The sequence below is a fragment of the Archocentrus centrarchus genome, chromosome 12 (assembly GCF_007364275.1).
Source record: "Archocentrus centrarchus isolate MPI-CPG fArcCen1 chromosome 12, fArcCen1, whole genome shotgun sequence".
NCBI classification, from domain to species: Eukaryota; Metazoa; Chordata; class Actinopteri; order Cichliformes; family Cichlidae; genus Archocentrus; species Archocentrus centrarchus.
The window spans coordinates 10,466,166-10,493,365 of record NC_044357.1 but is presented as its reverse complement, the minus strand read 5'-3'; the positions used below and the strand labels follow the sequence as shown (position 1 = coordinate 10,493,365).

General features: G+C 41.0%; 2 protein-coding genes across 2 annotated transcripts; both read left to right on the top strand.

Annotated features, from left to right (window-relative positions):
- svopb (SV2 related protein b) lies at nt 1-6,239 on the top strand. The gene is made up of 16 exons (XM_030742950.1): nt 1-71; nt 315-436; nt 823-908; nt 989-1,087; nt 1,183-1,254; nt 1,350-1,474; nt 1,585-1,648; nt 1,757-1,882; nt 1,967-2,095; nt 2,214-2,287; nt 2,714-2,790; nt 2,887-2,991; nt 3,900-4,011; nt 4,139-4,220; nt 4,307-4,396; nt 5,643-6,239. The coding sequence occupies exons 1-16, from the start codon at nt 10-12 to the stop codon at nt 5,841-5,843; spliced, it is 1,626 nt and encodes a 541-aa protein (XP_030598810.1). The 5' UTR covers nt 1-9; the 3' UTR covers nt 5,844-6,239.
- Nucleotides 6,240-7,902: 1,663 nt separating this feature from the next.
- On the top strand, nt 7,903-27,200 carry ssh1b (slingshot protein phosphatase 1b). Its single transcript, XM_030742995.1, has 15 exons — nt 7,903-8,338; nt 9,532-9,569; nt 14,718-14,818; nt 15,682-15,746; nt 16,479-16,600; nt 16,686-16,754; nt 17,111-17,176; nt 19,114-19,308; nt 19,655-19,748; nt 20,318-20,446; nt 20,640-20,686; nt 21,232-21,378; nt 21,553-21,753; nt 21,928-22,570; nt 22,725-27,200. Exons 1-15 carry the CDS (start codon nt 8,258-8,260, stop codon nt 23,334-23,336), a joined length of 2,610 nt encoding a protein of 869 aa, XP_030598855.1. The 5' UTR covers nt 7,903-8,257; the 3' UTR covers nt 23,337-27,200.

Genomic DNA, 27,200 nt, shown 5'->3' with positions numbered 1-27,200 from the left:
GACGCGAAAATGGCCAGCTGGCCCAAAGAATCTAAGATCACTTACAAGCGGTGGCGAAACTCTGAACAGTGGTAAATAAAACAAAAAACTAATGTGAATTATCTTGTTTTGTTTTTTAGATGTCATCAAACTCGTGTCATGCTCAAAGGCAGTACATTATTGGTTGTTTCAAGGACTCAACTCTAACCTGCTGTGTTTACATTACCGGTGAAGTCAGCTAAGCGGTGTTGCGTAAATGTATTTAAGACAAACTGCGATATCTTTGAAAGGCAAACTTTTTTTTTTTTAATGTGTTCTTGTGTGCTGTCATTTAGGGGTGAGGCAGATTTTGTGGGCCACACTGATGAGGTCCAGGGCACGGACGCTGAGATCTGCACAGTAGCTTCAGCAGGAACTACGCAGTCCACATCCAGCTCGGGATCTAATGAAAATGGGGGTTTGTACAACATAATTGTTAATTTATTTTAATTTTTGTGTTTGGAATTGTGGTGGGGAAAAAAGGAGAAAGGGGTTAGAAAGTGTCGGCATAGAAAGATCCTTTGGAGTAGTGCTGATCAGCTGGTCTCTGGCTAATGTGAATGTAGGTTAATTACAAATAAAAGTACACTCAGCTTTTATGTGTCCATGTCCTGTTATTAACTGGCCTATAACATATAATCAGAAGTTCTGCTTTGGTTTAATTTGTGATCCATCTTTTTTATTATTATTGTTACATATTTTCTGTGTCAAATTTTGATGAGAAAATTAAATGTATCAGTGAAAAAGCAGTTGAGTAAAAAGTTAAATATTAAATATGCAGTGACCAATGTGTTTTGTTGACAGAAACCTTTACAGTGGATGATGCACTGGAGGCCATCGGCTTTGGAAAGTTTCAGTGGAAAATCTCTTTCCTCACTGGACTGTCATGGGTAATAATCCTAAAATGCACAGAAATGGCTTCCTCTCTGATATGTAGATGCTGCACCTCTCACTGGTTGTTCTGCCTCAGGTAGCAGATGCCATGGAGATGATGATCCTCAGCATCCTGGGGCCCCAGCTCCACTGCGAGTGGAGGCTCCCCAGCTATAAGGTGGCACTTATAACATCGGTAAAGTCCCTTTATCTTTTATTGCTGTACTACAGATTGTGTAATATGTGCTAATGTCTTCACTCAGCATTTTTTTTTGTTCTTTTCCGGAGCAGGTGGTTTTTGTTGGAATGGGGATCAGTTCACCCATATGGGGGAATGTATCCGACAAGTACGGCAGAAGAGTAGTGAGTCTTACATCTGTGTTTCTTATGCACGATTTCAAGATTTTTGTAAATTATCTTATGTATTTCCTGTACATGTTTGTTTCTGTGTTAAACAGGGTCTGATGACATGTATGTGTTGGACTTTGTACTACGGCCTGCTGAGTGCATTCGCTCCGGGATACGGCTGGCTCTTGTTCCTGCGAGGCCTCGTAGGCTTTGGGATCGGCGGAGCTCCTCAGTCGTAAGTCTGCTTCTTCCTTCATATGTAACAAGACGCATTGGTAGTTCCTTAATGAGCGATATCCAAGGAAAAAACCTGCAGTGAACAATAAGCATTTAATCTTGTTTTAGGGTGACGCTGTACTCAGAATTCCTTCCTGTGAAGGCGAGAGGCATCTGCATCATGCTGATTGCGGTACTCTGGAAATTTTCCTATAAATGCAAGAATTTTTCTTTATATCAGACTTGAATCTTTGATCTGATTAGGTGCACTGCACTTATTCATCCTGTTTGTCTGCATCAGGCGTTCTGGGCATTAGGTGCTGTGTTTGAGGTCCTCCTGGCCTTGGTGGTAATGCCCACTCTGGGCTGGAGGTGGCTGCTCGGCTTTTCCACAATACCTTTGGCAATCTTTGTTTGTTTTTGCTTTGTAAGTATCTCAGTGTTGAATAGACGTCCACAAAACTGGGGGTGGGGTGCAAGTCGATCATTTAAGTTTTCTGTGTTGGCACAGTGGCTGCCTGAGAGTCCTCGCTTTGATGTGCTGACGGGAAGAAGAGAAAAAGCCAGGGCAACCTTAACGCGCATTGCTAAAGAGAATGGCAAGACCCTGCCTCAAGGGAAGATGATCGCTTATAATCAGGTGGGGTAGAGATGACTGTTTTTTGTTCTGAATATACAAATGAAAATATACCTAATACAGCGCTTAACTGGTAAAATGAAAATGTCCACTTTGTGTTTTTGTCTTTTTAATTACACAGATTGAACGTGGACGGATCAAAGATCTCTTCGCTCCTCAGTACAGGAGGACCACTCTGCTCCTGTGGTTCATATGGTTAGCTTAAGTGACACAATCTCTGTGTTTTCTTTTATATAGACCTTCTCTTTTTTAAATCAATGATTACCAGCTTGGCAAAGCAGGCAGCTACTGTAGCTTGGAAAGCTAAAGGTTCAGTGTATATCAGTTGGTTTATGGGAATTTGACGATGTGCAGATTTGTTTTGGGAGTGTCTACCACTGATAAGATGCTTTATATTACAGCCTTATCCTGTACATAGTACAGTATAGTATTACGGAAGTATTGACTGTATCCACGACATCAGGAAAAATATTCTGTATATGATGTGATCCCTGAAGGCAATGCACGGAGATTTGAAGCAACAGCAGTAGTTAATTCATGTATTAAATACTTTATTTTCAGCTACTTGCAGACCTTGTTTTCAAAAACTTTTTTTTTTTTTTTTTTTTACTTTGTCGACAGGTTTTCAAATGCCTTTTCCTATTATGGGATTGTCCTGCTGACAACTGAGCTGTTCCAAGCTGGAGATTTGTGCGGGAGTATGTTACAGCTTCCTTTATGCAGAGCTGCTTTGAACATTTTCCATAATGAGCCTTGAATTACAACAAACTCCAAATCCAAATCCTTCTTTGTAGTAACCCGAGGGGCCAAGATTGAACCGGACTGTAGTCTTGAATGTAGATATTTAACATCAGCTGACTACAAAGACCTTTTATGGACAACCTTGGCTGAGTTCCCAGGTAAAATGCTCACTGTTTGCATGCTGTCAGAAGTGTGGGTGTGCAGTTAAACTGTATTTGTTTTTTTTTTAATTTACAAGCTATTTTTGGTTTTCAGAAATTATTGGGGGAAATTATTATTTGACCCCCCCCCCCCCCCCCCGCTGAATTTGTAAGTTTGCTCATTTACAAAGAAATGAACAGTCTCCCATATTAATGGCAGTTTCATTTTAATGGAGAGAGACAGAATATCAACCAAAAATCTAGAAAAAACACATAAAAGTTATAAATGGATTTGCATGCCATTGAGTGAAATAGGTATTGAATCCCCAATTAAAACATTACTTAGTATCTGGTGGAGAAACCCTTGTTAGCAAGCACAGCGGTGAGACATTTCTTGCAGTTGGTCACCAAGTTTGCACACATCTCAGGAAGGATTTTGTCCCACTCCTCTTTACAGAAACTCGCTAAATTTTCAGATTTCTTCGCTGATGCTTGGCAACTCGAAGCTTCAGCTCACTCTACAGATTTTCTATAGGACTGAGGACTGGAGACAGGCAAGGCCACTCCATGACCTTAATGTGCTTCTGTCTCTCTTTTTTTCCTTCCTTTTCTTCTTTTTCTGGATTTTTTTTTTTCATATTCTGTCTCCATTAAGATCAAACTACCATAAAAAATTCTTTGTGAGTGAACTAACTTAAAAAATTATTTCCCCAATTGTATTAGAGATAGATTAAATTGCCTATTGCTTTTCCAAGCATTTTCTCTGTCTCCATCTTGGTGTTGTGAAACTGAATGTGATGAGCAGAGTGAGAAACTGCGGGATGCTAAACACTGATGCTGATGAGCATAAGCTGTTGGGTTAGAATTTATCCTCACTATATATTAAACTTTTGACTGCAGTCATTGTTTCTGTTTTTATGTTTCAGGTCTTTTAGTTGTCCTTCTATTAGTTGACTATATCGGCAGGAAGAAAAGCATGTCACTGTGTTTCTTCATGTTTTTCTTGTGCATTCTGCCGTTATACGCTTGTGTTGGAAGGTAAGTTTGTTTGTTGTTGTTTTGTTTTTGTTTTTTTTTAATCATCATATTACAACAATGTCCATTTATTAAAAGACCCAGGCTGATTGTTAACTCTGTCTCTCTCTCTTTTATTTTGTTAATCTAGGATAGCTCTTACAGTCTTTATCTTCATTGCCAGAGCCTTCATCTCTGGCGGATACCAAGTTGTTTTTGTTTACACACCAGAAGTACGTATCCCTTTTGAATTAAACTGATTTTTTTAGATGAGCAAATTTGGACAAATTTTACTCATTAATTTTGTTCCTTTGTTTAGGTGTTCCCTACAGAAAACAGAGCTTTAGCAATGGGAACTTCCAGTGCCACAGCCAGGTTGGGTGCCCTAATTACACCCTTCGTGGCACAGGTATGAGAAGAATCAATACAAACTTTTGCATTTGGGCCTGGGTAAATTTTGTGAAAATCTACCACTGACCAAGATTTTGAGAGGGACATTTGAGACAGTGGAAGTGATAGTAGTGTTCAACAAAATGCAAGAGTGTTGTAAAGAGAGTAATTGAGAGGGCAATTCGCATGAGATCACCAGAACTGGACAACAAAAGACTGAAAAAACATGAGTCTAGACATTTCCTGCAACATTCAGACGGTAGGGTCAGAATTTAGTGTAAACACCATGAAAGCATGGCTCCATCCTTCCTTGTATCAATGGTTCAGGCTGATGGTGGTGTAATGTATGGGCGATATTTTCTTGGAACACTTTGGGCCCCTTAGTATTACTTGAGCATTGTTTCAATGCCACAGCCCACCTGAGTAATGGTGTGGGTTAGGATTATGTAATGCATTTCTTGCATATTTGTGAATCTTTGTCCTTTTGACATGCCCAAGTTTTGGAACACGATACATACGTAATTTAGATTTGGCCACTATTCCCTTCAAAGCCTTTTCCTTGTAAAGTAACATGCTGCTCACAGTGCTTCTGCTACATTTGTAGTCACTCCTTGGAGGTCTTATTCCAGCTGGTAACACCAGAACATTTGCACTTTCGCCACAAAGAGCAACTTCTGTGTCAAACTGAACTCTCTTTCATGTAATCAGAGCTCAGATATTCCAGGACAAAACAGCAGTTTTGAGTGGAGCAGTCCGAGGAGCACGTTAGGTCAGAAGCAGGACCAGGACCCTCTTTGTGTACCATAATTTTCTCCCCCAGGGTCAGATTGTCAGAGTTCTGCCATTGTCACATTACCCCTGGCCTATTTGCTAGATTTGGCTCCCTGTGATTGCTCCCCTTCCAGCGTGAATTGTGATTCGGCACCAGACATTTGTTCCATGGTGAAACTGCAAATGTTCCAATGTAAGTGGTCAGAAAGGGACTAACAATCACAGCATAATCAGGTAATGTTATTTCCATTTTCACAGGTGCAGTCTCTAAACTTTTTGATTACACCTCATATCTATAAAATTACTTCTTCCACCATAGTGTTACTAGAGGGCAAAAACCAATATTGTTGTTATTGATTATTTATAGAATATCATTAACTATACAATACTTTGACAGTATTGCGACAGATTTAAATGAGTCCGGTCAGAATCTTTATTATTAGGAGGTAATCATGAAGAGTCTTGACTTCTCAGTTTTTGTGTTTTGCTTCTAGGTGTTGCTCAGGAAGTCAGTGTATTTGACTCTGTCTGTGTACTGCGGCTTCTCTCTGCTGGCCGGCGTTGCATCCTTGATCCTGCCCATCGAAACGTTGGGAAGGAATCTACAGGAGTCTACTGTTGACCAGGAGGCTGGAGGACAGACAGCCGCCACCACCAGCCAGTCAAATAGTACAACAGATTCAGCGGACCAGTGATGGGCTGAGGCAGGAAAATAAAAAAGGGGAATTTAAAAGGATGTTTTCTCACCTCCCGAGCTCCTGCAGTTGCCTCAGTTGTCAGTCTAATGATAGACAGACTCATCTGAGCAATGATGGGTGAAGAACAGCAAGGGACACTCTCATTACAGACATGGAGGGATAGTGAGGTTTGGCCTAATGAGAGTGGAAGCACACTTGTTGGACTGGATTGTTTACTCTTTCTTCCGCTCAGGCCATGAGAAGCAACAGAATGACATTTTGAGAAATTGAGAAATTTATTTAAATGTAAAGGAAATTTTCTTTCTCAAAAGTTCTCTTTGGACTTTGGTTTTTATAAAAATGACTTGTTTAAAGAGATCACATTGAGCTATGGGAAATCAACTTAAAAAATTCTTTAACGGTGCCATTTCAGAGAAAAGATTGTCACTATTAAAAAAATTAAATAAAGGAGCAATGAAATTAATCATATTTGCAACTCTAATCATTATTATACAACTGAAATTCTTTTAAGCCTGTTTTAACTGTAGTCTGTTATAAGGAGGACAAAAATTACTAAAAAATAACTTAGTATGATATATGTGCAACATAGAGTGACTCTCATTCCCTCAGGGGCCCTGCCACCAAGGCATTGTTTAACTACCTCAGCGACCTCACCCCAGTGAGGGGTGAGTTGTCCCCCTTGTTCAGACTTTGCTTCCGCTTACAGAAGGCGTGTTAGTGAGATTAAGGAGGTCCTTGAATTATTCTTTCCACCACCTGACTAGTGAGATTAAGGAGGTCCTTGAATTATTCTTTCCACCACCTGACTATAGCCTCACTTGAAGCCAGCAGCGCCCTACCCGCACTATACACTGTGTGAGTAGATCACCACTTTCCCCTCCTGAGTCACCTGACAGTTTGCCAGAATAGCTTCGAGGTCGTCTGAAAGTCTTTTTCCATGATCTCAGCGAATTCCTCCCAAACTCGAGTTTTTGCTTCAGTCACTGCCAATACCGTGTTTTGCTTTGTCCTTCTAGCACCCGTCAGTTACCTCTGAAGCCCCACAGGCTGAACAAGCCTGATAGGACTCCATCTTCAGTTTGATGGCTCCCTTCACCTCCGGTGGCAACCATCTGGTTTGGGGATTACCACAACAGGCACCAACCACCTTGTAGCCGCAGCTTCATGCAGCAGCCGCAACAATGGAGGTGCGGAACATGGTCCATTCAGACTCAGTGAATGGACTGTCGAAGTTCTGTTGGAGGTGGGAGCTGAATCTCATTGACTGGGGCATCTTCCAGGCATTCCAAGCACACCCTCTCTATACGTTTAGGTGCACCAGGTCTGTCCAGCATCCTCCCCCACCACCTGATCCAACTCACCGCCAGGTGGTGATCAGAAAATACAAATGCAGTTCTGAAGGTAGGATTACAAAATCCATCATCAATCTGCAACCTAGGGTGTCCTGGTGCCACGTGCACTTATGGGCATGCTTATGTTTGGACATGGTGTTTGTTATGGATAAACTGTGGTTTGCACAGAAGTCCAATGACAGAACACCACTCAGGTTCAGATCAGGTAGGCCATTCCTCCCGATCACGTGTTGGAGTGTGAATGTTAGACAATAAAAGCACTTAACTTAGATACACATGGAAGTGCTTGTATGAATGGGTGAATGTAAACATGTTGTATGAGTGCTCAGAGTAGAAAAGTGCTATATAAGAACTAGCCCATTTACTATTGGCTATTAGTGGATTTATTTCACTTTTATTTTGGCACATTTACTTACATATGTAATTTTTTATATATATTTTGGTATTTTCAGCCATCCATAAATATTAGAGCACATGGTAATTTAATAATTAAGAGAATATTATGCAGAATAATCGGCTATGAGATTAATCATTAATTACTGCTTTGAGGTTTGACACATATTATTATTATTATTATTATTAATCAACATTTGTATTTGGGAGTTCCTAGTCTGGCCTGTCACCTTGACAACATTGGCCCAATGACAGCGCACACGCGAACTAGGCCAGCCAATCACAGGCACCCGGCAAAGCTGCATGTCATTTCTGCCCTGCTTGCAACCTGCACTGTGTTTTTGTTTGTCTGTCTGCACACCAGTGAGGAAATCACAGCCTCTGCTGGCGCGGAACAAAACGGAGGAACTCTCTCCTCTCACTTTCCGCCGATGAGGACCCCGGTAACCGCAGAGGACTCACGGAGCAGGACCGAAAGGGAGCACCGGCGGGGCTGTGGAGTCAGGTGCTGCTGCTGCTGCTGCTGGATGAGAGTCTGACTAGGCATTTTCTCCCCGGTGACAGTGACAATCTCGGCGGCGCATCTTCCCATCCTCCTCCTCTCCTCTCCTCCCCTCCCTTCTCCTGTCCTCCTGCGCTGCCCTCCACGGCTGCAGCTCCTTGACCATGGCTCTGGTGACACTGCAGCGCTCTCCCACCCCCAGTGCAGCATCCTCGGCTAGCACGACCAACAGTAGTGCGGGGGAGGTGAGTGGAAATGCCGGGGCTGGGTCTTTGTGTGCGCGGTGTGAGGAAACGCCAAGACTGCGTCCACAGGAGTGTGTAATACAGACTGGGTGGCGTTTGTTTGATATCCTGCGGAAAAGGGTTAACCTTGTTCCCGTCGTAGCTGTGTGTGTGTGCGTGCGTGCGTGTGTGTTGTAAACTTGACATATTGTTGCATTGTTACAGCAGAGAGTTGCTTGTGGCTACTGTGGCAGCGGATTTGTAAACAAAATCCTGCAGAGGGGGGGAGGGGGCTGTTGGATTTAGCTGTCAAGACAAAGTGCTCATTTTGCTGCTGCACAAACATTTCGCTGCGCTGCAAGCAGGTCAGTGTAATTGAGATTTTATTTGCAGTAGCGCAGCCACAGTTCTGGGGGGCGTTAATGTAGGGAGAGCGAGCGTGTTTCCCAGCGCAGTTCAGCCAAGTGTTTACGAACTTCTAGAAATTTCAGAACAGCTCAGATCCATAACTGCATGATGGAAAATGCGCTTGGCTCTCTGCCAGACTTTAAATCCCATGCTGCACCACACAGAGAAACCAATCAGTTACTTACTCATTGTTTACAAGTTAGTACTTTACATCCAATTGAAAACATGATCTTTTTTTGGGGGGGGGGGGGGGGGGGGGGTAGTCAGGTTGCATGAGAAAGAACACTGACTTTGTGGAGTTGGAGGCTGGAAAATTAAACCCCACCTGTAAAAGCAGCTAACAGAGGCGTCAGTCAGAGACGGATCACTTTTAGATGTTTTATCCAAGTGAAATCATAACATCAGTGTTGGTGTTCTAGTTTCTGGGTTTAGGAAAGTGGATTATGTGCTCAGAAGTAGGCTGAGGCACAAAAATAAGCAGTGACATCCTTCCTTTGAAGATAAGTGGGTTCTTCATCTCACCCTCACTATTCTGCTAGTCAGCCGGCAGGAAAGAAGGTGTGTGTGTGTGTGTGTGTGTGTGAGAGAGAGTGAGTGATGTCTGGATTTTATTTGTTTATATTTTACTTTGCTGAATTTCTGCAGTTTTAAGGTGTCCTAATGCTTCAGCCATCAGCTCTTAGCAACTTCAAAGCAGATTAAATCACAACACTGCAGGGAGGACCAGCAGATGGTGCTGGCACGCTTTATTCCAGCTGCATGGTTCACAGATTTTATATTTTCTGCTTTTTGTGGTTGTCTTTCAGGATTTCGGAAGTGACGATGAGAGGAAAAATAATCAGAGGTAAGAACCTGTTTAGGTTTAAAAAATTAATGTATTTAAAGCTGTCTGGAGACCACATTTATAAAGAAATACACAAGTATTTCATGTTTTATGCTGGAATTATTTTTTGTGGCTTTCTTAGCCTTTCTGAACAATAAGGGGAAATTATACAATTGTTATGTTCTGAGATTTGAGATTGTAACATGATATCCTGCCTATGTAACACTGTTTGGGCACTTTTTAAAAAAATTTTTGGACAGTTTAAGAAGAATCGGGCTGGGATTATTCCACCTTCAATGCGTTTACAATACAAATCAACAAATCTGGTGCTCACTCAGTAGCGGTGAATGTACTAGAAAATAAGCTGCTGTGTTCACATAATGATGGAACTTAGCATCTCAACTTTGTTCTAGGGAGCTGACAGGATAAAGAACAGCAAACATCCAGCTTTGTTATGTATTTGGATTCATCTCTGTTGGGTGATGCCTAGAAACATTCTGGACTGCAGTACATGTGTGCAAAAACAGTTTAATTCTAAGGATAAAACTGACTTTAAAGCAGACTTATTCTGCTAATTTCCATCTAAATATTTGTATTTTTGGACCCTACTAGAGTAGCTTTGCAAAATGAAGAATGAACCCAATTTTATCTCAGTTCATCTGCTGTCTAAAACAAGCTGTTTTTAGCTCCTTTTCCTTTATGGCCACCCTTTCCTTAAATCAGCTTCCTCCCAGTTGGCTGCCCCTCACAAACAGAAGGTTTAAACTGGGTGACTGAGGTTTCTATACTCAAGGCATGACCATATTAACGACATCCCCTTGGACATAAAGACCCAAGAGTGTTTACTTGCACATACGTTGACTTCATTATTTGAAACTTTGGTGATGGTGAATATGAGCAGCAGCTATTGTAACATATATTACTGTAGAAAGACAGAAGAAAGAACATAAGAGGGACACTTTAATCACATGTGAAAGAGTTTGTATGGCTGCTTTGAAAATGTTTTAAAATTTGATTGCATGGGAAAGCAGGAAGTACACAAGTCAGATGGAAATTTTAGCACAGTTCATATTTAGTTTTCTCTTAGCAGGTGCCTGTTCATATATTTTATTTCACTGTCTCTGCCAAATTCTTCTGTGCAGTAAATAGTATAATAGGAATCAGGAAGGTTTTGACAACACACAAGCGATGCATGGACAGTAAACATCAAATTACTTTCCAAAAAAGAGGGTTGGAAAAAGGTTTTAAAATGGAGGGCTGACTGATAAATATTATTTTATTTCATAGTATTTTCATCAAGCATGCAATATGAATATATGGAGTAAGTACAATGCAAAAGTCTGCCTGAAAATTAATTTTAAAAAAGCGTGAAAAAATTTCCACGTGCCATGCATACTCAGCGTGCATCATATGGAAAATATGAGAACTCTACAGCTTGTGTGCATATTTCTATTGTAAATTAGAGATTTTCCATCCATCATGGTGAATTATTTAAAAAAAATCATGCCAAAGGAAAAAAGATGCAGAAATAAATTAACTGCAAAATTAACAAATCATATCATTAAATAAAATACAGACACAAATTGAAACAGGAATATCAGTTTCTGTTACACTTTATATGTTAATGTCTTTATCTCGTGTTTTTCTTCTTTATTATTCTGTTCCTTGTTAGTCATAATGAGTCATAAAGTTATATTTGATATTTGGCCCTGGTTTCTCAGTGCTGTCAAGGAGAAAAATCTGCTGGAAAAAGAGTTGATTTGACTTGACAAGTCTTTAAAAAATGTTTCTTGTACTCTGTTACATAACAGAGAGCATAAACTGTTGTCGCTGCTCAGTCACGAGGCTTTTCTTTAATCAACTTGACGTCACAAAAATCATGACTTGTGTCAGCAAAGCTTTGGTACAGACTGCCTTTGTGCTTGTGGTGTGTTTGTGTCTGTGTCTGTGTCTGTGTGTGTGTGTGTCTGTGGGTTTGTCAGTCATATCATGCTTTGAGCTTCTGTGTTTGAGAGATTCATCAGCGTGGAGTCTTAATTTAGAATTCTGCATGTCAAACTTGAGACTGGCGCCAAGTTACATTTCCCCCGCCCTCCCCTCTCTGGCATGAATGATGCTATTGTAGTCGAGCGGTGCATACGGAGAGCTGATTGCTGAATCACGTACTGCGAAAGATGAGATGGGGAACCAAATGTGAACGGACCCAGTGACACAGACAGGGCTTGGGAAGGAAAGAAAGCTGAGGGAGAACAGGCAGGTTCAACTGAAACGGGCTGCAGTCAGGGGAGTATGCAGAGAAGACAGAAGGATGTTAATAAGAGTGGGCGTTTTGAATGAGGTAGAAGATGCTTCTGGTCATAAAATCTTCACATAAAGACATGCTCACCGTGCTGCCTCACTTTGTGGAGAAAGCTACTTGGACTCGGACAGAGATCTGCCGCATGTAAGTTGTTACAGCATACAAGATCACTCTGTATACTACATATGTGTTAGCAAAACTCAGCAAATAGTGGCAGTGTTGAATATGAGGTATTTGCTTTAACATCATGAAAGCATTTGTAGGAGAAGCAGCCATATATTTCTATCTTAAGTCTTAATCTGATAGTAAATAACTGAGTTATTCCTTCATGTTCAATCCTTTACCCAATGACAGTCATTTTTTTTTTTTAAGCTAAACCCTCTGTGACTCCATCACCATCTGTCTTTTACATAAAGTTGAAAAGAAATAGTGATAGCACATAGCAGAGGAGCTGAAACAAAAGGCCTTGTCATGGCCCCACTCAGTCATACCAGGCTTTGTGTGTTTATGGTCAAGAGAGGAATGAGACTGTGGTTAAACAAAGCTGTGCACTGTTCTGTGTGAGAAAAGACGCTAAAGCTCCTCTCCTGCTTAGCGCAGCCTTCATAACAAAGTCATGACCCACAGGTAGGGAGAGCAGAGGAAGTTTGAACGCATGTAGATAGCTTTGGTCCAACGCGTGTGTGTTTGATCCGTAAAGGTCCGCAAACCCATTCAAGTGGAGTCTGGTTGCCATACTGGTAAAACCCAAGGGCTGTTAAATGTGCTGGAGCAGGACTCTGTTGACTTTCAGTCAGGGATGAGCCAGCCGTCCTGCTCAATGAACCAAACAGGACTAAATACGATAGACTAACTACCTGCCCACTCTGTGTACTGCAGCCAGGTCTTTGACACTTGACTGGATTTCAACTGAAACTTGTCCCAATATGTAACACTGTGAAGTATCTTCGTTCATCTGTTTTTCAAATACAATACAACAGGTCAGTCAGTTCAAGTCTTGGTTTCGGCCTCTTGAGACTATTTTCTTTTTCCATTTTAGGAAACACAATTACTTTGGGCTTCAGGCTTTTGTAATGAAATGTGAACTGTGTCACTTCAGAGTTTAGGAAATTGTACTTTTTTAAGAAAAAGTATCTTCACCCCCCATTTTTTTTTTTTTTTTTTTTAACCACTCAGATAGTTAGGGCTGATTTTTATGAAGTAGTCTCAGTCAAGTCCCAGTAACTCAGCTCTAACAATTTTAGGTTAATAAAGGTATGAATCCATAGGTTTGTTTATAGGACTGACAGTTGACTGAAAACCATAAATCACCCAAATTCACTACAGATGAATTACAATAGAGTATATTATATGCTATCTAAGTTAATTCTAAGCCACAAGTATATCTTTTTTTTTAACCTTAGTAAGAAAAATTAAAGGTGCATTTCTGAGCTGAACTACATTGACTTAGATCAGCTGACGCTGCACAAATAATGTCAGATCTTCTGAACCAAAAGAAAATATGGTTCAGATTTTTTTTTTTTTTTTTAAAAGAGTAGTTTCAGTTTATTCTAAAGGCTGTTAGTGGTCACGCATCAGAGATAATTTGTTTAGTTTTGTTACCTCTGCCAAGGAGGTTGTGTGATTGGTTGAGGTTGTCTGTTTGTTGTTAGCAGGATTACTCAAAAGGTTCATTTTACCAAAGGTGGGGCTTGGTCCAGTGTAAAAGGAACTACCTTTTGGAGCTAGCTTGGTTGCTGCTCTGGATTCAGGAATTTTTGAAAGGATTTTTCATCATTAAAGAAAAAAGCAAAGAATTGACATACACTGTTTTGGATAAAAGTACTGGGCCGCCTGCACGTTACACCTACAGCAGCTGCTCTGTCATGGAAAGCCATGAGATGAAGCTCCTAGCACACAGTTTTTGTTCTGATGTTCATGCCCAATGAGGCCTGGAGTTATTGAGTCAGGAGAGCGTTGGTGAATTTTACACATAATGCGTCACTGCAACTTTGTGGTCTAGAACTTCATGGCTGCATGCAAATCCACAAACTGATTTGTTGTAACAGTAACATCCTATTACAGTACCAGGCTGGAATTCAGTGAGCTCACAAATGTTTGTAAAGGCAGACTGCATGGCTAGATGGGACTGACAACACCTGAGTTCAAAGTGGCCCAATCCTTTGGTCCGTATAATGTATCTTCACAAATGCTTATGAAAGTGAAATGTGACAGATTGGAAGTTCATTTTTAAATTCTCCAAGTTATCATCTATCCAAATCCAGATATCTTCTGGATCTGTGGTCTCAATTAATGCATGCTGTGGAGGAAATTCTCAGTTTGGGACTGCTCTTAGTTTGTGCTGAATTTTGAATTCACTTAAATAGTATTGTTTCTGCTTTGTGTTTAAATGGGAAATGCTGGAGGGACGCCCATTTCTCTTTCTATTTCAGTCCAAACTAAAAATAAGTTGGGTTGTGGATTATGGAACGAAACCAGAATATATGTGACTTTTTTTGAAAGTAGGTGGCAGAATTTTCTACCATTCAGTTTGTTCTTTGTGACTTTTTGCTTGACATACCTGAGCTGGTTAATACCAGCTGCATACTGCAGTGGCATATGTTGCATCACTTCCCTGTCTCCCTTCAAGGTGGCCTTGATTTGTTCCTTGAAAAGAAAGGGGGGAAACAATGAAATAATCACTGACATGTAGACATTCATCAATGCATCATCTGAAACTGAAGCTTGGGATTTCCTGCCTTTGCTTGTGGTTGGATTTTAATGTTTAGAATGAAAAATAGGCTGCAGATATAGTGAAACCGCTTGGCCAAAAATGTAGCTGTGTCAAGATGTCAGCAGCGCTGAGTTAATTTTGCACATCTGTTTTTCAGCCTCAGCGAGAGCTTCTTCATGGTCAAAGGAGCCGCCCTCTTCCTCCAGCAGGGTGGCAGCACGCAAGGACCAAAGACCCCGACCCACCACAAACATGCAGGTGGGAACCAACTCGCACAAGCAGACACAAGCTTTGTGTCGTTTTTCTTTGTATGTGGGATTTGTTCGTGTTTATTCTGAAGCATCACCTAATTTGGTCTGACCTGAGGATCCCTGCAGTTGAACACGGGGCACACATAAGTTATTTCAAACAATCAAGTGTCTAGCTTCACATTTTATTGGACTCCACTAGAGTAATTTTGCATGCTTTAAAGTTCCAAATAATGCTTATTTATCTTATCTATGGATTTGGTGGAACCTGACCGACTGATGTTTGTGCCTGTTTCTCTGTTTTTTTTCACTGAAACTCTTTGTATTTTATTTTTAGTGTCTCCAACATTGTGGGAAAAGTCCAAAGTCAGTTTGTAAATAACTCAGCTGTTACTCAGCTAAATGTTTAGCTCAACACAGCTGGGATGTTAAACGATTTGGATTCATCTTCGCTGTGAGAAAAGTGCAAAATATTTCCTCCCACTGAGGAAAAAAACTAAACAATAGAAAAAGCTGAATGCTCAGTTTGCAGCTGACCTTTGGAAAGTCCAGAAATCATGGCTCTAAAGCTTGCCTGATTAAAGTGTGCATCATCTATATTGTGTTAGTCTGATCTTAAGACTGTTTATCAGTTTATTGTTTTTTTTATGTGGTGCTCTTTAAAACATACAGCAGCAAGAAATCCACTTCTTTGCCATGGTAACCAAGCAAAATCTTGTCCAGTTCAGACATCCACACTGTGGATGTCTGAACTGACCTTCAGCCAGTCTGGCATACAAAATGCAATTTAATCAACTCACATGTCAGAAAAATGTGAATATTAAAGAGAGTCACACTGAATCCCAGTAATCAGCCTTAATGTTTCTCTTTCAGGTGATTTACCTCAACATCTGCAGGTCATGTTTAAGATCCTCCGGTCTGAAGATCGCATCAAGCTGGTCAGTACAAAGTTGCAGTTGGGGTGTGTGTGTGTGTGTTGCTTTTTTTTTTTTTTTTTACTATAAGCATTAATTTCATTTATTTGATTCAGTAAAGAGGAGATCATACACTTTAAAGTAAAGACCCCCTCCACTGATCACTGTACTGAATCCTTGCAGCTGAACATTTTTAGAGAAATGTTTTTTCTCGCAGCCCATCACAAAAGCACATAATTTGTTCCCGTTTCTTTAGCTGAATCTATGAAAACTGCCAAAGACAACAGTTTGACAGGCATAAAATAGTATTTTTGCACCAACATAGTGAGCAGCTTCATTTTTCAGCGTGACAGTGATCTCAAACACACTGCCAGTGTAGTAAAAGCATACCTGGATAGAAAACACACAATGTAACACTATCAGTCATGGATTGGCCTCCCCATTTTCCTAGTGGTGTGCAGGGAAGTAGATTCTTGCTATGATGGCAGACCTGAGAGTTTAAAGTTCTAGAAAAGAGACAGAAAATTATAGAGCAGCATGAATAGCCCAAACACCCAGGATTGTAATCATATTTAAAAAGACAGATCTTACTTACTGAACGTGAGCAACAGCTTCATTTTCAAAAAGAGACGTTTCCCATCTTATTCTAATGTGCAGAATAAAACTAGAATCTAGGCACATTTTACTGTTAGCCAACAGTACCAGTAAAAACACACCAAATGCAGTTTTTTTGCAAGCTCTCCTTTTGTCCTGCAGGCTGTGCGGTTAGAAAGCAGCTGGTCAGATCGAGTGCGCTATATGGTGGTTATCTACACCACTGGCCATCAAGATACTGAGGAAAACATTGTCCTGGGAATGGACTTTACAGATAAGGACAGGTAATTAGTCTCGCTGCACCCATGCAATTTGTACATTTTTATGCAGTTATCAGATTTGTTAAGCTGATTTTCTAATGATCTACAGTAAGAACTGCTCTATTGGGATGGTGCTGCCACTATGGAGTGATAGCAACATACATTTAGATGGAGATGGGTAAGTTTCACTTTGCTATATACAAAGCCCCAAAATACTAATGATACTTTCATTCTGAACACTTAAAAATGTTTGACAAGGGTTTCTAATGATGCTCATTTCCAGTCTATTTTTTTAGGCTTTAGTGCCCACCAGTGGCAGAGGGGTGAATTACCCAAAATTTTGTTCCTCTGTGTGAGAACAGTTCTTGCTGACCTGTTAACATTGTTACTGCCTCTGTAAGCTGGAGGAATGTTCCGCTGTTTGGTGTCCTGAATAGACCCCACGGACGAGCCCTGTCCAGTCTGTGTTTACATCCTCCCTCATCACTCTTCATCTTCATCCGAGCTGATCTTTCTTCTCCACCTCTTCACTAGAGGCTTCAGTGTGAGCACGGCAGGGCGGTCACATGTCTTCAAGCCTGTATCTGTGCAGGCCATGTGGTGAGTGAGTTCTTCGTGTTTACCTAGAAGTGTTTATGTGGCTTTATTTATTTATTTATTGGGGATGTATACCCAATATACCCCATATACCCAGGTTTTGCCTCAGTGGGTGGGAATTTAAATGGGAATTTAAAGGATTTGTACTTTTTTGTGTTAACTTGGTGGATACAGTTCATGTCTCAGTGGAGTGTGAAACAGTAGTATTAGTCCAGCTAGTTACAGTTGTGTTCAGAAGTGCACATACACTCATCATGGGCATGAATATTATAGTAATGTTAAAGATTTCCTTGAACTGTGCTTTTCCCAGGGTGTAATGATTGCACAGCATCCATCCATCCATCCATCCATTCGCTTCCGCACATCCTGTTCAGGGTCGCGGGGGGGCTGGAGCCTATCCCAGCTGTCATAGGGCGAGAGGCAGGGTATACCCTGAACAGGTCGCCAGCCTGTTGCAGGGCCAACACAGAGTTACAGACAACCTTTCACACTCACATTCACGCGCTCAGTCACACCTATGGGCAATTTAGATTAGCCAATTAACCTAACCCCAGTAAGTGCATGTCTTTGGAATGTGGGAGGAAACCGGAGTACCCGGAGGAAACCCACGCAAGCATGGGGAGAACATGCAAACTCCACACAGAGAGAGGGAGAGGCCTGGGCCAAGGTGGAATCGAACCCAGGCCTTCCAGATGTTATTCTAACTGTGAGGCAGCAGTGCTAACCACTGCGCCACCATTGCACAGCATACATCTTTAATTACTTTAATGAAAAACAAAAACTGGGCGCACAAGTTTGAATTTCTTTTGGATTTTCTTTAATCCACACAGGGCTGAAATTATACCTTTCAGGTTCAAATGTATACATAAACCCCCCTAAAGCTTTTAATAAGTGGTGCTGAAGGTTCTCCAGTGTCTTTTAACTTGGTAAAGCCAAGGCCTATTAACTCCTCATTAGTGATCATGATTGACTACAACTGGTAGTTTCTCTTTGGCAGCATATTAAGAATTTGTTGGTCAGCACTCACTGGATTGACCAATACTCATAACAATGGGAAAGTCCAAAGAAGTCAGTGAAGGAGACTTGTAGATTTACACAAGTTTTAAAGGTCTCTTAGCACCATTTCTGAAGAACTGCAGATTCCAGAATCATCAGTTCAAACAACTGTACATAAGTGCAAGTTATACAGATATGTCAACACTGTGCCGAGGTCTGGAAGGAAACCCCAAACTGTCGCCCTCAGATGAGAGGAAATTGGTTAAGATGCTGAGAACCCCCCAAGGCTCAAACCTACCATGAACTGGAAACTGCTAGAACACCAGCATCGCTGTCCACAGTGAAGTAAATTTTACATCGCTGTTGACTAAGTGCTGACTAAGAAAGAAGTCTCTGCTCCAAAATCGAGCTTGACTGAAATTTACAGCTGCCCAAAAGGACAAGTTTTATTGTCAGATGAGACAAATAAAGAGACAAATTAAGCATGTATAAAGCAAGCTAACATTAAGCTGCTCGAATGGCCTTCTCAAAGCCCCGACCTGAAGCCTACAGAGAATTTGTGGACTATGGTTAAAAAGCCGGATCTGTGCCAGAAAACCAACCAATTTAAATGACTTCTACCAATTCTGTCATGGAGAGTGGTCGACAATTAGGCCATAAAAAGCATCTAGTCAAGGTGCAGCTTGCTACGGGATAGTTAACCAAATATTAGTGGGGGTGTACAGTACCAGTCAAAAGTTAAATGTGTCCAAACTTTTGACTGATACAGTATGTACATATTTAAGCCTGTTTTCCACTCTGATGGCACTCCTAGTTATAATTGTGTAAATGAGCCTTGACATGCTGCCTGCTGGTCAGCTGAAAGAATTACCATTAATGGTAAGGTTTCCCATCTGTCCGTGGGTATTTTTTGACAGTTAAGAGTTTGCTCCGTGTTCCTGCAGGTCTGCTCTGCAGGTCCTCCATAAGGCATGCGAGGTGTCCCGCCGGTTCAACTACTTCCCAGGGGGCATTGCTCTCACATGGATGGCCTTCTATGAGAGCTGCATCACCTCCGAGCAAAGCTGCATCAATGAGTGGAATGCTATGACTGACCTGGAGAGCACCCGGTCTGATTCTCCCACCATGTTTGTCGACCAGTGAGTGTCCAGCATACCAACCCACCTAATGTAAAGAAGGAAAACCAGGCAATGTCTTTAAAGCCACGCAGTACTCACAGTGCTCCTTAATGATCCTGTATTGGAAAAGTTCAAGTTAGAAGATTTAAATAAATTTCATGTCTGATTTCCCATGTGGCCAAACAGATCAGCATTCAGACATGCCTGATCTGTGTGGATGTTTAGTCAGTGTAGTTGATTTCTATACTTTGGGCACCAGCTGTTCTTTTGTTCCTGCCCATTGTCTTCATCAGTGGGAAACGTGTTGCATTGTTGTGCTAATTTTCATTCAGACCACAGCACTGATGCACTGACTCATTATATGCAGGCCAACTGAGCGAGAGAGAACTGAATGTGTCATTAAAGCCAAACTACGCAACATCATGATGTTTCAAGACCTGGAGAACATCACCTCAAAGGAGGTACGTGTTAAATCAACATTTGTCATTCAATGAGTGTAACTAGTCTAAATTCTGATTTTATAACATTTTAGGAATTGATACATTAGTAAAAGAATAAAATTAGCTTTATTTAAAAGTTTAAGTGAAATATTATAAATATTTAAGGTTGTTTTCCTTGGTAACTATTACTTAGTTACTACGGATCTTAGTTTTTATGCATTCAGTCAAAAGGCATTATTTAATCTCTTCAGCACAGGTGCCTTTGCCTTGGCATTTTTACTAAATAATATAAGGCTACTTTTGACCACTCACTTATTTACAAGGGTCCCAGACCAGGTAGAACCACGTGTTTGATTTGGCAGATTTTTACGCCAGATGCCCTTCCTGATGCAACCTGCCAAGGGATTAGCGTCTCCTCCCGAGCTGAACCAGAGGCCTTTTTTGGATGTTAGGCGAATGTGTAACCTCTACACTATGGAGCCATTTTTACTAAATAAAATACAAGTACTAATACTCAACATGTGGTTAGAAATGCATTTGGAAACCATGTTTTAAGACAATGGAGGTTCATGTTAATCCCTCATTCTCAGATCCGTAACGACCTGGAACAGCATATGAACTGTAACCTCAAAGAATACAAGGAGTTTATAGACAACGAGATGCTTTTGATCCTGGGGCAGATGGACAAGGCCACACTTATCTTTGACCATGTTTATTTGGTGAGTTGTGTTTTTTTGTTTTTATCATTTTTTAACACCATCTTATGGCGTATTTTAGCATTCTCTTTACCCATCCTCCACACTCATAGCTAAATACTCCCTCACTGTGGTACATACCTGCTTTAAATACAGTTACCAGGTAGCCATTATTGGCAGTTATTCTGTATTAATGTCTGCCTTTATTCCTCTGCAGGGCTCTGAGTGGAATGCTTCCAACCTGGAAGAGCTACGTGAGTGTGGGTGAGCTGATAGCTTAACACTAACCATAAAATACTGACATCGTAAACCCCTCAGGAAAGTGGAGCTAAGGGTAATTTTCCCATAGATTTCCCTTGTAGTTCACATAAAATACAACTTGACATCTATTTGCACCCAGAGGAGTTACCCCCTGCTGGTCATTAGCAAGTAATGCAGGTTTAGAGCACTTGTTCCTGACCTGAAGGCTACGTCCAGTTTTTATATACAGTCTATAAGTAAAACTACATGGTTGATCTTCAAATACCACATAAAAGAATAATCACTCAAAGAATAAAGTACAGCTGCGTATTGAAAACACAAGTGCATACCTGTGATTCGCATTAATGTGGTAAGTAACAATAAAACTAACGTGCTTTACAGCAAATCAAGTCTCTGTTATTTGTCCCAGCAAATCAAAATCTGGTTGTGGGAGACTTCTTTGAGGAATCACTGATCTTTTTTTTTTTTTTTTTCTTTTTTTTTTTAAATGATAAAGGTCTGTGAGCAGTGGAGCCAATACTAACATGTTACTGTTTTGTTTTTTACAGAGTGGGTTTCATTCTGAACGTTACCAGAGAGATCGACAACTTCTTCCCAGGGTTGTTTTCTTACCACAATGTCCGAGTGTACGACGAGGAGGCCACTGATCTGCTGGCCCACTGGAATGACACCTACAACTTTATTGTCAAAGCCAAGTAAGAGCAAACACAAATGAGCAAAGGAGTTATCTTGGGGGAAGGGGGGGTACACTGGACATGTTATAAAGTATATTATACCGTATACAGCATGGCTGCTCTGCTGCCATGCTGTACTGTCATCATCTAGATTCATAAAATGGGATGCAAGTGATTTTTCTTTTTTAATAATAGGAAGAATAATTCCAAGTGCCTGGTGCACTGTAAGATGGGGGTGAGCCGGTCTGCCTCTACAGTTATTGCCTATGCAATGAAGGAATATGGTTGGTCTCTGGAGAAAGCCTACAACTTTGTCAAGCAGAAACGGAGTATAGCGCAGCCAAACGCCGGCTTCATGAGACAGTTGGCAGAGTATGAGGGAATTCTAGATGCCAGGTAAGCAGGTCTACAGTTTCACTGAGGTTCGCACTTTGCATTTTGTTTTTAAACTTTAGAGCGGCCAAGATCTTGAGCTGTAACCAATGTGTTTTATGAAGCTAATTAAGAGAACATAGTTCTGTGTGACTGTCAGTTATTCTATTCACACTTAAGCATTCTGTGCCTTCACAGTAAACAGCGTCACAACAAGCTATGGAGGCCTGGAGCAGATGAGGAAGGATCAGATGATTTGCAAGCCTCGGGTCATTGTGCTGGTGGAGAGGAAACACCGGTGCTGAGAGAAGAGGAAGCCTGGGGAGGCTGTGGGGCGTCTCCCTGTAGGGGTATGGGTTTGGAGATGGAACCTCTAGACTCGCTTAACTATAATTATTACTTCAGACGTTTATCAGACTCCGCACTTGACAGCGAGCCCTCGACCCCAGTGCGGGGACCCCCTCTGCTCGGTATGGAAAGAGTTTTTATTGAGATTGAAGATGTAGAGAGAGATGCCCTACTGGAGGATGAGGCTTTCCCCATGGCCCACTTAGCCCTGCCCGGTGAGGGCACAGCTGCTCAGACTTGTGGGCGCCTTGATCCCCTAGAGGACATGAGACTGAGGCTCGAGTTCAGTACTTTGGAGGAAGAAGATGAGGAAGAAGCCAAGAAAGAGGAAGCTGAAATGGCAGCTTTGGCTCAAACACCTGGAAATACAGAGGGGAAGAAAATGGAAGAGGAGGCCGAGAGGAGCGAGGAAAGCCGGTTAGGCTTAGCCAACCTGAACACCAACAACAGTAACCGCCTAGCAGCCAAGCGCAGCTGTCCTGCAGCTTTTGATGTGAGTTAAAAAGAAAATCTTCTAGTAAAAAGAGAAAGTCTTTAAGTCTCTTTTTTTAATGTCTTTTGTCAGAGGTAAATATTATTAACTATACATTTTAAATACGGGTTATGTGACTGACGGTGTACATTTTGTTCAATTTTTCTCCATTTAGGACAGTGCTAGCACAGGAAACCCTTTAAAAGTGAAGCCCTCCTATCAGTCCTGTAAAGACTGCATGCGTCTACCACAAGGGCGGCGCTGTGACCGTCCAACGGGGGGCCGTTCCCACCGCTTTAACCCCTCCCGCCACTGCACTGTCCCTTCCATATGCATAGATCCACCTGGGACAAATTTTGCTTCCACACCAACTCTGCAGTCTCTTTCCAACCCTGCAGTTGTACCACCTAACTTGGTCCAGCCTTGTACTCAACTCTACCGCTGTTCCACCTGTACCCCTGGTGTCACATCTAACCCTCTAAGCAACCACCAGAAACTGGCCTCACCCATGAACTGTGAGGAGGCGGCTCCTGACTGCAGCTCGGTGGAGACGGAGGACATGGATGAACCGCAGGGCGGGCAAGTGTTAAGGGGGTGTACTGAGGCTGTCAATGATGCTGAAGATTTAAAATTACAACCTGGTGGCGCAGCAGAACTCCCGCAGCAGGATCTGTCGCAGCTGCAAATGCCAGGACTGGGGATGGGATTTGGTCTGGAACTGATACGACAGAGGGCAGAGCAGCTTGAGAAGCTTCCAAGCATGGCCATGGAGGCCAGCTCTCAGTAGGACCCCTGCCTTATTACGGTGGCTCAAGCATAGATGAGGTGGAGGAAGTGGTTTGCCACTGTCTCAGTCTCTTTGATGGCTTTGAGATGTTAAATAACTGCTGCTGTGGTACCAGAAACAATGCTCTGCACTGACCTCTACTGTAATGTCTTGTCTCCATTAAAACAAGCTGCAGAAGCTCTCTGCATCTACAGAGACTGCTCCGTGATAGACGCCTGGCATTAAGGTCCAGATGAGGCTTATTGCTTCCACAATGTGCATAAGGCCCGGATGCTTCTGATCAAGCTGGGATGGAAGACTTTCACATGTGACAGAGGCTAGCGTGGGTTGTTTGAACCACCTTTCTCACCACATATGCAGGATCATCACACTTCCACATTTTCCCAGTGGAGACGAGCATTATGCTGCCGTTTTGCCATCAGCAGCAGTGGTGGTTTCTAAGAGCTAGTTGTTGTTCCTCCATGATTCCTCAGAGTGCTTTACTTTAATGTTGTTGAAAAGAAAAATAGCTGAAGTAACACACTTCTGTCACGGTACTCAGTCCAGCTCATCAACAGTATTCATAAAAGAGATCAATAAGTATTTATAGTTGAGCCTCTTCGACTGCAGTCACGATTTCCTCATATTACTGAACCATAGACAACTGAACCATCGCCGAGCTTAACTTATATTTTACCTGCTGCAGCTGCTTTTGCATCATGATAAAGCATTTCATGTGAAAGCATACTAATTTATAAAAATGGATGTGACCATACGTGAGCCTTTTTAATGCCTCTTCGGGAAGCGTCGTACCTCGGGCCACGAGCGTCTCAGACTGTTTTGATCAAAGACTGTTTTGTTCTTTCTGCTCAGTGGCTAGTTCACCCTGACCTTCTCCAATAAAGTTAATGTAATCATGTACTGAAGGCTCTTAGTTTAGCCCACGCATGATTTTGCAGTATTACGTAACATATCTTCGACACATTTAGACAGAAATGTATGAAATAACAAACCTATATTTGAGTTGGGTTTTTGTTTTGTTTTTGAAATCCTAAAAAAAAAGAAAGTTTAGCTTTTCATTTTATAATAATTGGTTACATTGTAAGTAACAACATAAGGTGCATTCATTCATCGAGTGGTTGTCAAATGAATTCAGCTGAACCTGGCCACTCATCTTATGTATAAGAAAATGATGGAAGACAAGCAGATTGAGAGGCATTGCAGCGTTTAGACACTGAGAAACATTCAGATCATTTCTAACCAAAGCCATATCATGCATGGGCATTTGGATTGCATCTACAAATATTTGCAAATGCACACAAATCACATATACAGTAGATTATGCACTTGAGCACAACTCTAGTATCCATTCACACCATGCACAGGCACATTTCAGCTCTATTTCAGTAACCCTAAATAATTAGAGAAAACTAAAGCAGACCTGGAGACATCAAAGATAAAATTTTTTAAAAATCTATTATATGTTTCAAGGAAGTAGTTGCATTTGCTTGCAGCATCCAGTGGATTCCATCCCTGTGTAATGTATAGCTTATTTGCTCTAATAATAATGTCAGATCCAAGTATCAACTGGTCATGCTGTAAAATTTGTTTGTTCATAATATACTGTGAAATGGAGAAAAAAAAAACTCCAGTCACTGTTATATGAAAATTGGACAATATTTATAATTTATTGTACTGGATTTCCTTTATTTTAAATGCAGAAGACATCATCTATGATATCAGCATGCACAGGTTTTCACATATGTGCCCCTACAGGCAATTATTTCAAATCTTTTCCTCATTTCTTATTTATACCCCCCCCCCCCCCCCCCCCTTGTCTCATTGCCTAAGGCTTTTTGTTTGTGTTTTTTAAAGCTGTTTCCTAAATGTTGTGCCACAAATCCAAAGTTGCTGTGCCACAAGGTTTATTCTCTGCAAAAATTCTGTGTTTGGTTGCTCTTGCGTTGATATCGTTACTGGCACGCTGGGTGTGCTGCTGAAGGATGCCTGTTTGTATGCAGAGAAAGCACACGCAAGATGTATTACTGTGTTTAGCACTTAAAGAGAAATGAAAACTGTGCAAAGAATGAATGCAAATCATGCGATTATCTTTAACTGTGGGTTTATTGTTTTGTTTTTTTGTAGAAATTTGGTTTGTCTTCAATTAGATAAATATAAACAACAATGCATCCTCTGTTCCTTTTCCTCCCCGAACTAACTGAATCTGAGGGAGCTGCAGGTTTGCTCCACTAATTAGATTAAAATATTTTGGTGTTCCCTTTAAGCTGGTCTTTTCTTTCACATGGCCGTTTGAGGATTATATAACACAAGAAGATTGAAAGACCCTTCAGTTGAATCATTTTAAACTGGTAAAAAGTAGGAATTGAAAAATGGTACAAAGTGATCATCTTGCAAAAGACTGCGAGAGACAGATTAAGAAAATATTTGGTGTACTGGGAAATATTTGCTTTTTTGCCAAAAGTTACATGGAGCTGAAAAAAAAAATGTATGAAGCCATAGCCATTAGCCAGTGAGCTTAGCTTTATGTGATGACTGGAAGCAGGAACAAAGGGCATGGGTCTCTGTGTAGCCCACCAGTTTTTAAATTCACTACATGACGCATTATATGTTGTTTTTGTTTAATCCCCATAAAAAGCAAATGTAGTCCTCTAGTTCTCATGCTAAGCTAACAAGCTTTTGACTGTACCTTCATATTCACTAAGACCAAACACCAGGGTGGTATTGATTTTTGTCTTGGAACTGGGCAAAGTAAGCTTACTCTCCCAGATTTCCAACAATTTCTTTAATATATCATTGGTGTGATTCCATATTGAGCCCGTTCTTCTCATCATGTTAACATGTTGACATATGGACCTGCTTAAGGTTGTCTTTCATGTGACAAAATTCCTGTATCCCTGGACCACAGCACAATGTTCGGTTGGTTCTGTCATGTTTTATTTATTTATTATTATTATTATTATGGTATTTAAGTGCCTTAACCTCAGCCTTAGCTCTGTCATAAAGCATCACAGGCTTTGCAAAGTTTCTGTGAGTGTGTTGATGGCCTGGCTTTTTGTACATTACTTAACCTCACTCCCAATAATAACCATTACCCTTTGCAATGTATAACTTAGCACATTATATAATGTATGCAAACACACTTAAGCTCATTTACAGCAGCATCCTCTCCCTCAGTGCACTTGGTGGACTTCCATTTATTAATAGCCTCCAATAATATTGTATTTGTTTGATATTGTTGAGACTCGTGGTACATCGTATTGGTTCAATAGCCGGCTGAAGAACCTTTGCTGGAATGAGAACTATCATTTACATCAAACCATTAGGTAGGATGGATTTATCTTTAAATTTACCAGTCTGTACATATTTTTCTCTACAATTTGCTATTTGAGTATATTAGCTTGCAGACATGGTCAATATTAAGAAAAAGTATTGAAAATGCTACTGTGTATTGATAAGTACTCATTAAGTTCTCGTGTTTGTACCACAGCAAAAGATTTTAAATCATCACTAATTTAGGCAAATGTTTTCAGGCTCTATGGAAAATGGTTGTGTTTGGATTTATTTATTGCTTTAGTCCCAGGCAGCAGGCTTCAAAATGACAATCCCACTGAAGAGCCGAGCACTGAGGACATTAAGATATGTTATAATGTAGGGAGGGGGTCCAGGTATTTATTCAGTGTATTTATAGAGCACAAGTCTGCCCCAAAGCATGTGAGCTTGAGATTGAGTGGAAGATGTAAATAAGTCAAACCTCCCTGGGAGTAAGATTTTGTTATTATGTTTGATGCTTTTTGTTAACTTTTGTGTACTGTACATTGCCAATGTTCATGTGTATGCACTTTTTTTACATTTTGTTAATATGTT

Coding starts and splice junctions, on each gene's coding strand:
- svopb (XM_030742950.1), top strand. CDS start 10: ATGGCCAGCTGGCCCAAAGAATCTAAGATCACTTACAAGCGGTGGCGA. Junction 4,012..4,138: donor TTATACGCTTGTGTTGGAAG/GTAAGTTTGTTT, acceptor TTGTTAATCTAG/GATAGCTCTTACAGTCTTTA. Junction 4,221..4,306: donor TTTTTGTTTACACACCAGAA/GTACGTATCCCT, acceptor TCCTTTGTTTAG/GTGTTCCCTACAGAAAACAG.
- ssh1b (XM_030742995.1), top strand. CDS start 8,258: ATGGCTCTGGTGACACTGCAGCGCTCTCCCACCCCCAGTGCAGCATCC. Junction 16,755..17,110: donor ATACATTTAGATGGAGATGG/GTAAGTTTCACT, acceptor CCTCTTCACTAG/AGGCTTCAGTGTGAGCACGG. Junction 21,754..21,927: donor GAGGGAATTCTAGATGCCAG/GTAAGCAGGTCT, acceptor GTGCCTTCACAG/TAAACAGCGTCACAACAAGC.